At 48.1% G+C, this 10,788-nt stretch overlaps 1 protein-coding gene across 1 annotated transcript in view; it reads right to left on the bottom strand.

The window, feature by feature from the left end:
- Positions 1-429: 429 nt before the first annotated feature.
- The window catches only part of PRDM5 (PR domain containing 5), a 136,339-nt gene continuing 125,980 nt past the window's right edge, over positions 430-10,788 (bottom strand). Inside the window, exons 14-15 of the mRNA XM_004686487.1 lie at positions 8,606-8,710; positions 430-594 (exon numbers count right to left, since the gene is read on the bottom strand). Coding sequence (XP_004686544.1) covers positions 430-594; positions 8,606-8,710 — 270 coding nt within the window. The remainder of the gene's footprint in view (positions 595-8,605; positions 8,711-10,788) is intronic.

A 10,788-nucleotide genomic window follows, 5' to 3' on the forward strand; every position in this document is an offset into this window, starting at 1 on the left:
CCAGTTTAACAAAATGCCATGTTTTATCCTTAAGGCTTTGAAATCCCCGGCCCTCAGTTTTACCCTGGCCACAGATGCACACGCAGGGGAACTAGAAACAGGAGGCCTCGGGGAGAGCGTCCCTAACCTCATGGCAGGGACACGACTGAGGAGGGTGGCGGACTGTGGTCCCTGCTTCTACTCCTGCAGAACACAGCACAGGTGGTGTCTGTGAAGCCACCAGTTGCCTTTTTCCCGCCAGTTTGCAGTAATTTCTGGGAAAAGCGGGTTTTCTTTCCTTGCATATGCAACTACAGGCTTTAAACGAAGGCAAGAGAGCAAGAACTGTGAGGCCACCCACTTGCTGGCCGGTTCCTGCTATGCTGATCCGGAGGACGTCTGGGTTTGGGCTCAGGAGCCCTCCGGCGGCTTTGCTCCCCGGCGGCAGCACTAGCTGTCGGCCTCACCGTGGATGTTGTCCATGTGCACTTTGAGGTAGTCGTTCCTCGTAAACTTCTTGTGGCAAAACTGGCATTCTGCCAGCGGGCGGTTAGGGTTGTGAGTCATCTTGTGTCGGATCAGCATTTTCTTCAGGCTGAAAGCCAAGTCACAAACCTGGAAGAGACCCAGAGAACCCAGTGTGACCCTGAGACACCTGGGCGACAACACTTTACCACACACAGCCCCAGCAGGCAGAGTCCTGCTATCAAGGCCGTGCTGCTGGGAGTAACAAGTTTGCTCTTGACGTAAATGTAAACGCAACACTCAAACCGAAGGGTAAAGCAAACTGGTGATAGCGCGCCAGAGTCAGGGACATTTGATGTGTACCCCTCTGCACCCCCACCCACGTCATGAGCAGCCCCTAAAGTAGCAGCCTGTGGACACATAAGCCTCACCTGGACCGTGACAATTTCATGTTCAAGCTCTTGAACAACATGCCTGTGGGTGGCCTGTGGTGGATACGTCTCCTGAGGGCGTCGGTGGCAGAAGACTCGCGTCTCCAGCAATCCTCTCCTTTAGCCCCATTTGTGAAGAAAAAGGTCTTGCCCCTTCGTGCAAGTGTTTCTTAGATAGCCTCAATTTAGTAAGGATGGTAACAAGTTTACATCACAGCACATGTACACACGGCAGCCAGGCTCAACATGCACTCAACAGTCCAGTAACTAAAAATATTAAGTTAACACAGTAGATGAGAGATAGAATTCGTTGGATCTTACAGCCAGTTCCACAAACAGAATGGTTGTTACTTACTAAATCATGGCGCGGCGGGACTACGGGGATGTGGCCCACCTCGTGCGGGTGGACAGAGCCTGCTTGTCTGCGTGGGGTGAATGAACCCCCCCTCACTTGCTGTCACCTGGCTCTCAGCTGACTTCTGCCAAGGCAGGTGGAGCTCACTTCAGGGGGCGCCTGCGAGGCTGCAGTGTGGAGGGGGGTAGGACAGTGCTGGCCCCCAGTGCTGGCTGAGCACGGGGGCCAGAGGCCGCCGGCAGCGGTGTCCACCTGCTTCTGCGCCTACAGTACTGTCAGCTTCAGTGCTGCTCTCTCTCACCACCCGCCAGGGCTCCCGGGGCTCATCCTCACTGCGCTGGTCAGAAGGGTTGGGGCGTGGGCATAACCCCCTCAGGAGAAAGTTCTGGCCCTCAGAGCTCTCGCTTTGCCCCCACTGCCCTACTAGCCCGCTGAGCGCCTCTTTGTCTCCCGTCAGCCTGGGTGCTGTCCTGACCTTTGCTGTGGAAGTCCACTTTGCCCCCATTTCTGGGCAGCTCTGCAGGCTGCTATTGACGTAGGTTTTGGTGTGTCTGGGGGATGTGGGTGCGGGTTCTTCCTGGGCTGCTTTCTTGAGCCTGCTGAGTGCTGTTGGAGACTGTGAGCATCGTGTACAGAATTATTTCCCATAAAAACAGTTAACAGGTTAAGCAACACCGACACCTAATTGCAGGCCCAACCATGAAACGGCTGATTCAGGACCATCAGCCTCCCTGTGTCCCCTTGGCGTCACCCGGCCAGCAGACACGGGCCAAGTAGGTCAGGGCTCCACAGGCAAATCAGTGACCACCATGGTCCCAGCTTCTGAAGCTACACCAAACGGAAATCTACACTGTAATCTGTCCTTTGCATACCCCAGTGAGCATTTGAGTTGCTGCCTACGATGCGTAGTTCCTCACTGGAGAAACCAAAGCCCAGGCTCCCACAGCCAGCTTCTAAGGTAGCTCCGTAGGGATCGCACCAAGGTGTTTGGAATACTCAAGTGTTTCACCATCATAGCGCCTGGGACAGCTGCCTGTATTTTGCATAGAGACAGAGACAAAGTACCAAGCCTCACCTCGCACGATGTGAAACAGTCAGGTGGTCACTGAGGTGTCTCCATGTTCGTCCTCATGCTTCTGCACACACAGCCTCATGGCAGACTACCCAGCTCTTAAGAGTCTGTCTTCCTGCCTCATTCTGCCTACTCATTCCTCAAGGCATTACACAACGTCCTCCTCATAGTAACCTTTACAATATTTATCCTGCATGTAACCATTAACTCAATCTTTAAAAATCTAGTCTGAGGAACAGAAGGGCAACAGTAGATTGCATACATGCTGTTCAACTCTCCCCACTATCCCTCCCATCTTACTTTGCTTCGTCTCTCCCTCCCCTCCTCCACCCGCCGTTCACTTTCCTGAGACCCGACGCCTTTCCCACCCCACATACCCGTTCACACTGTCCCCTGAGCCGGCACTATGCTTTTCTCCATGGCGGACACCTCGCCTTTCCTGCTTAGAGCGACGTCCTCAGAGAGCTCTTCCTGCGCGCCTCTTTCACAGCCTGACTGTCTTTCCGAGTCTTTCTCGTGAAATTCCATCAGACACGAAACGCCTATACTCTGCCTGAATGTGAGGCAGGAGACGTGGCATCCGGCTCCCTAACTCCACTGCGCGGTGGAGAGCAGGCTCGGGCCCAACGGCGTCACTAGCGTGCGGGATTCCTAGTTGCTCTGTGGTCGCCACAAACGTTGGAGCAGGCGGTGGAGGAGCAGTAGTGTGGTGACACCCTTGTGTACCCCCTGGGTCTCCAGCAGGCTCCCAGGATTTTTAAACCCCGCCAGTGTGGGTTCAGGTGGACCTCGCTCTCCCAAAGGAAATTCAGACAAGCCATCATTTTCCATTTGCCCAGCTGACACCATTTCTGAGAAATAAAACCCCTCCGCGGTGAGAGGATGTTCTCAGGTGGTTCAGCGTCGCAGTGTGTGGTGAGGGAGAACAAGGGCAAAGCCAGGGCCTGGGCGCTGGGACACCAGCAGCTGCGGCCCGGGCGGGGGGCAGGCAGCGGGCCAGACGCCGCGTCACTGGTGAGGGCCGAGTGGGGGTACAGGATCACGTAGCTGCCACTTGGTAGCTAAGGGGCAGCTGGGAACTACCTCCCTAGGCCTGAAAAGCTGTTTTCATGAACCTAAATGCAGCAGAATGGATGGTCTGTGTAAATCAGTCTAATAGGAGAACATTCCTAGGCCTTTTTTAGAATACGGGAGAGCAGGAGAGATGCTGGAGGGCAGCAGGAATGCTTTTCTGTCTTTCCAACTATGGTTCTTAGGGAGTCCCTCAGGCTACTCCGATTTAGCATCATTCACATGGAAAATACTCCAGGCTGGATGTAAACTGTTACAGGACTTCTTCAGCAAAACTACCTGGAGATACTAGAATTGTATGCAGATAACTTCAAGGGTTTATCACAGAAAGGTACTTCAGGTCCAAGGCCCCGCCCTGGGTGTGTTCAGCCCTAAGAGAAGGACCTGTGACTCCAACACAGCACTGAGGGAGGCAGACAGGAGGGTGCAGTCCACTCAGCTTGGACCCTGGGGCTCACCGGCCCTGGAAGGACAGTCCAGGCACAGGGAGGGTCAAAGGCACCGAGGCGTGGGAACAAGGCCTGCGAGGCTAAGCTCCCAAGGCCCCAGACTGGCTGGCATTGCAGAAATAACCTGAAGGTGGAGTTACCACTGGGGGCTAGACTCCAATCACAGACCTCCCACTAATCATAATCAGAAACCGGGAGTATATTCTGCAATCAGTGGCAAGTAATCAAAAGATACTAAACGGAGATCGAAACTAAACAAATTTAGTCAGTAGGCTACAGACACTGGAGTACGCGCCAGCAGTGGTACTCCACTCTGGTCTAGACAAGTAGGACCGTGATTGTAAAGGTATGTAATGTGCTCATTCTACAGTACATGTCTGCTACCCCAGACATTTTTCTAGGCCTGGAGATAGAGCAGTGGACAATAAAGAAAAAACTGTCGTCATAGGCTATAGAACAGCTGATAAACAATTTAAAGCGGGTGGCATTTCAAGTGGGTCTTAGTGCCATGATGTCTATGGGGGCTAAGAGGGTTAAGCAGAGAAGTAAAACACAGAAGCAAGCCCTAAAGCTACCTGAGGAAAAGACGGGTGAGCAGGGAGGAGAATCAGCCAATTATGAGATCTTGAGTAGCGCATCTGAGAACAGCAGGGTCACTTTGTGGCCAGAGAGCTGGCAGGTGGCCGTGTAGGTCACGTGGCGACTTCCGACCACGGTAAGATTTAAACAAGAAATTGTGCTTACACATGCCCTCACACAGTCTGACTTGGGTTCTGGAAAGATCAATCTGCGTAGTAAATTCAGGATCACAGATAAAAGGAGAGGACTCAATGAAGCCACTGTTCGATTATTCCAGAAGACTAGGATGGTGTGAGGAATATTCAGATTCTCAACTAATTTTAAATGGAGAGCCAATCAGACTGGCTACTGGATGAGATGAAAGGTGTGAGAGTAAGAGCTGTAAATGAAGGAGGCAACAGGCTTGAAATAAATAGCAGCAAAGAGGTCAGGAATCACTGGCACTGAGAGGCAACCGCATGGCTTCGAACACCAGCCCTCAGAGGTGTTCGTTTAAAACTTACTCAGACTCTGTGGACCTAAATTTCTTCACAGAAGCTGAAATCTGAGCGAACACATGAGAACAGTGGATCACAGTCTAACCTGCAAGATAAATTCAACTAGATGGTGCTATCAGTTGTGGCTTGGGAGGAAAAAGGTGTCTCCCATCTGTTTTGGCCCTGGTTTCCTGATATTTGTGTGGAGATAATAGAACCTGTTTTGAATTAATGTGGAGGTGGCAGGGTCCTTGGAGAAAGTTGAAGTAGGCTACAGAGAGATCTGGAGATTATCACCATATGGTAGTAGCCAAAGATACTTATAACTTGCAGGTAAGGCATGGCATGGAGCAGGAACTATGAAGAAAGGAAAGTCGAAGGAGTGAGGGGAGGGTTGATCAGTGGAAAGGCATTTGAGGAAAATCTTGAAGAACTGACAGATCTGTAGCTATATCTATTCTACAAGTAGGACAGGAGGTGAAGAGGAGTTTGTAGTTAGAAGGAATAGTGTATATGACGCTAACCATGTGGAGCGAAGATAGGGACCAGCCTCACTTTTTCAGGAAACTTGAACTATTTTTTGGTCATTTAAGTGGAAAGGTGAGTCTTTGTCCTATAGGCTGTGAGAAGTTAGCACAGAGATGCACATGCACTGTATTTACAAGGACAAAGTCACAGCGGCACTTTACTGTTGACACCACAGAGGTAAAAAGGGTTAGAAGGAGATAGTATGAACAATTTGGAGGCCAGCAAATTAGATCACCTATTTGAAAGGGCAAAGTCCCAGAAACACACAAATCATTATTAAAACTAATTTAAGAGGAAAAACTCCAACACACATAACAGATCAAATCAAATTAAAAATATCCCAGCTAAGAAAAGTCCAGTGATGAACACCGATAGAAGAATTAACATTAATCCTTCTCAAACTCTGCCAAAAAGTACTGTAAGGCCAACCGTAATAGTAACAAAGCTCAGCAAGGAGAGGGAACTACAAACCAATATCCCTTATAAACATGAATGTAAAACTAAACCCAGACAAGCCACATCCAGAAATATCAATTGCCATTTTCCAAGTGACCAAATGACAACTCAAAGAAAATTAATGTAATAACCACATTGATACAAAAAAACAGAAGGGGAAAAACTAAGGTCACCTAGAAAATGCAGTAAAAATTATGTGAAAAACACCCAACATAGTCTTGTTAAATTTGTTAAGTAGCAAGGGAACCTGAATACAATAAAGATCATTCGTGGGAAAAAAAACCTATAGCTAATATATTCAAGAGTAAAAAACTGATAATGAATCGTTACCTTAATTTTAAATATACATTTTAACTCACACTGAAAAAGGGTATCAAGAAAGTGAAATCTACAAAATGAGAGATAAGTTTCAAGTTTTAAATCTGGTAAATATCTAGTACTCCAATTAAACAGGACTTTACAGTGAATGAAAAGACAAACACATTCTAAAAGGACTTGAGTATGTACTTCTCCATAGATGATACCAACTGGCCAAGAAGCAGGAACATGTTAAGATTATGAATTTCATTACTCCTTTGGAAAATATAAATCAAAACTGAAATGTGATACCATTTCACATTCCCTAAGATGAATATAACTGTGAAGGGAAAATAATTGTTAACCATTATTAGGAGAAAAGCAGCGTCTTCAGCTCTGTGCTTTGGTTTCTTGATTTTTAAGTGAAGATAATAATAGAACCTGTGTTTTGGGTTATTTGGAGATGGCAGAGTCCTTGTAGAAAAGAGGAGTTGAAGAAATCTACCCTAGATTTCAGGGCATGTACCTGCAATTTCCAACCTGGAAATTGGAATCCCTGTTCTTTGCGGGTGGGAGCATTAAGCAGTAGCTTTACTGTGGCAAACATTATGGCAGTGACGCAGTCAAATAGCATCGCCCTTTGACACAACAGTTGAAACCAGATATTCAAATACATGCATACATATATTCCTCACCTCATAGTCACAATAACTCCTAAGGTAGAAACAACCCAATTGTGAACAGGTGACTGCACTGACCAGTATTGGTCTACAGAGTCAATGGGAGGCATCATTCAGGGATGGAAAGGACACCCGCTACCACATGGATGGGCCTTAAGAGCATCCTAAGTGAAAGAAGTCAGTACAGAAGGTCACATGCCGCATGGGCCATGATTTACATGCAATACCCAGGAGAGGCCAAGCTACAGAAATGTAGGCAGGGCATGTGTGCCAGGCTGGAGAAAATGCAGTTAACGGGAGGGACTTTTACTCTGCAGTGAGGAAAATGCTCTGGAACTAGATATAGGTGCTGAATGCACCACAGTCAATGTACCAAATGCAAATGAATCGTTTGCTTGAAAATGATTCATTTCATGTGAACTTCAACTCAATTAAAAACCTCCTTGACAGGCTAGCCAGGAGAACACATACCTTGGAGACAGGGTGTGACAAGACACGGTGAGGCTGCTCCTGCCTCACTTCCTTCTGAAGTAAGGAACGTGCAAGCTATTGACGGGGAGACATTTGGAACAGCAAGTCCACTGTCTCCCGAGGGCTGCGGTTGACAGACACGTAGGAGCTGTTCAACTGGCTTCTCGAACCCACATAGGCTGTAAATGTGACATTAGTAGGTTGACAACAGCGTGCTTAGCACACTCTGGTTCTGAGGACATTGGGAAGCAGCGTAAAGTCAGCCAGACACTGAGTGGGACGGTGGGAGACAACCACAGGAGATCGCCTCTCCCTCCCGACACGTTAGGGCAGCTGTCCCATCAAGTAGCCAAAGTAGCCCTGCTAGTGTGACAGCGAGTGCCATGCGGGGCATAGCACCCATGAAGGACACCAGTGGCGATGACCAGGCTGGGTTTGTACCTCCAATTCCCAGTACTTGTCTTCAGGTCATTTTCTAAAAGCAGGTCACTGTTGATGTAGGTGTTGTTATGAGAGGGCCCACAGGGAGTAGGCGGCTCCTTACCCTGACCACCAGATTATCATGGGAGGGCAAGGAAGACATGCTGTGTGAGGGAGTCTACTTTCACACAGACTGGTCACCCCTCGGGGCCTGCCAGTGGGGCTGCGTGCTCACGTTTCCCTCAACACGGGGGTCACCCACCCTTCCGCAGTGGCACACAGTTCAGTACACTTTTTGCTATTTTGGGGTCAGAAATAAGCGTCCAAGTGCTTTTGCTCATACCTGGGTCAGCTCTCTGTCACACACAGGAGAAGGTGACATTGTTGCTCAAGAAACCATTCTTTTTCCTAAATGGATTAAACTCAGATAATTTCAACTGAAATGCCACAGCAGGGAATGTAAACCCCTAGCAGAGTGTTATTTTAACAAGAGTTTCAAAACCGCTCGCCTTGTACAAAGCAAACACCTGACGCGCTAAATTTCCAGCTTTAACTGTCACTGACTGATCTGTCAAAGCCTTCGGCAGACACTGATGGTGCCTTGAGCCATCATGCGCTGCTATCCTGAAAGTACGCAGTTCTGTTAACACAGGTGCAAACACAGCGTAAAGCAAATCAGTTTAGCTGTTACCAGTAGACTCGATGACTGACATTAATAACCAGATGAGTAACGTTAACAACCATGTGGATTATGCCACCAAGATGTAAACAACACAAGACATCACGATATAGAGATCAGCATTGTAACACCACCACACCCAGCCCGCCCCCACCCCTCCACCTCCCCCTTGGGGAAGAAAAGAGAAGCTGACTCACGTCGCACTGAAAAGGCTTTTCTCCGGTGTGTGTCCGCTTGTGCTCGTCCAGGCCGCGCTTCTGGCTGAAGGCCTTGCTGCACTCGGGGCACTTGTAGGGCTTCTCCTGCAGTCAAGGCAGAGAGGCCCCGTGAGTGTGAGTGAGCAGTCAAGGCCGGGCCGGCACCATGGCTCCTGTGCCCGGGGTGGTTCCGTTTCAGCATGAGAGCGTGTTACATTTTCTTGGATGAAGCCATTTCTTTGCCAACCTGGAGTGTGAACACTTGCCCTGGTCTAGGTATCTAAGAAGACGCATGATTCTAAGTGCTTCATGCACTGCAGAAATCTGGGAACCCTGGTGTACATTGTTTTCGCCTTCTGAGAGGAATTCTGTGAATGAAAGCTCAGGAACCAAACTGTCAACAGATTTTGTCACCTAATCTGTTTTCCTAGGCAGGGCGTTTGTTCCTTTATGAAACCTAGTTTACCAGGCAGTCTCCTGGGATGCACAACTAGGACATGCAATATGCAGCGAGTGTATTCTTACAATTCTATCGATTTTGCAAATGTTGACATAACTTTTGTTATAGAACCTATGTCACTACTTAAGTAACTTCCCTAATCGTTAAGTTTTCAGTACTTTAAAATCAATTTTCTTAGTAGTGTGTGGCACGCCCATCTTTTTAACTGCAGTCTATATATCCTCCTTGATGAGGATATCATGCAGCTTACGTTTTTAAAATCCAAGCCTAAACCGAATTTTTAAAGAGTGGGAGATGACTGATATATAAGTCAGGATCATTTCTACATGGAAATTATAAATCAGTAACACAGTTCTGTTCACAATTGCCTCCAAAAGAATGGAAAACCTGTACACCCCCTCTTAAAGCGTTTCCAGGCAAACCTCACATCTTTCTCTCCTGGCACACAAGTAATGTGCCACCGTGCAGACGTTGCTGAAATACACCAGCATTCCTTTGGATGAACTTAGCAATGTCATGCAAGTGGTGCCAGCCCGTCTCCCTGGTGGTATCACTTAATTCACATGCTTGTTGCCTTCTGCAAGCTTGACTGAAAACTGCCCAGCAGGACAATCCTGACAGGAATTAGAGACTATGACTTGTGCAGGAGGCTACGCCCTGGCCAGGAGCCTTCAGTCACTGCTGTAGCCTCGCCTGGACCTAGTGACTGCAGTTAGGAGTCATGCTTGCAGAAACGCTTGATGGTCCAGGGAAAGACTATGACTGTCAGCTTCAGAGTGAGTGTCTTTGGTCACAGTTCATAGATACCCTGTGATCTAGATCAGTGTGTTGCCTTTTAGTCTGTTTAAGGAAAAGAAAGGACCAGGCTCGGTCTCTTCATAAAACAATGGAGTGGGAGACTGTGTCTACTTCACCAATCAGCTTGCCTGTGCTTTCACCACGTAATTAGACATCTAGAATAAAAAATACAATTTTTGCCATTACTATAAAAGGACACTGGAAAAGTGATCACCACAAAATTATGAATTTTAAAAGTATTCAGTCTTGCAATAGGTCTTTCCAAAGCACTTCTAATTCCCAATGACAGGGTTTCCAGGAGCCTGAGGTTTCCCCCAGTTGTCTGGGACACACACAGTCTATCTGTCTCTCTTTCTCTCTCTCTTCTTTGTCTCTGTCTCTTTCTGTCTCTCTCTGTGTCTCTGTCCGTCTCTCTTCTCTGTCTCTGTGTATCTCTCTGTCTCTGTCTCTCTGTGTCTGTCTCAATCTGTCTCTGTCTGCCTCTCTGTCTCTCTGTCTGTCTTTGTCTCTGTCCTTGTCACTTCTACCAACACCTTCAATTCCATATGCCCCACTCTCTCCTCTGTCTCTGTCTGCCTCTTTCTATCTCTGTCTGTCTCTGTATCTGTCTGTCTATCTGTCTCTACCTCTATCATCTGTGTGTCTGTCTGTCTCTGTCTCTCTGCCTCTCTCTGTGTCTGTCTCTCTATCTGTCTTTGTCTCTCTCTGCCTCTCTCTCTGTCTCTATATCTGTCTCTGCCTCTGTCTATCTCTCTGTCTCTGTGTCTCTCTCTGTCTCTCTGCCTGTGTCTGTCTGTCTCTGTCTGTGTCTCTGTCTATATCTGTCTGTCTGCCTCTCTCCTCTGTCTCTCTCTGTCCATCTCTCTGTCCCCCTCTCTGTCTCTCTGTGTCTGTCTCTGTCTCTCTGTCTCTGTGTCTCTGTCTG

This window comes from Condylura cristata, unplaced genomic scaffold (assembly GCF_000260355.1).
Source record: "Condylura cristata isolate star-nosed mole 26May11 unplaced genomic scaffold, ConCri1.0 scaffold00021, whole genome shotgun sequence".
Classification (NCBI taxonomy): domain Eukaryota; kingdom Metazoa; phylum Chordata; class Mammalia; order Eulipotyphla; family Talpidae; genus Condylura; species Condylura cristata.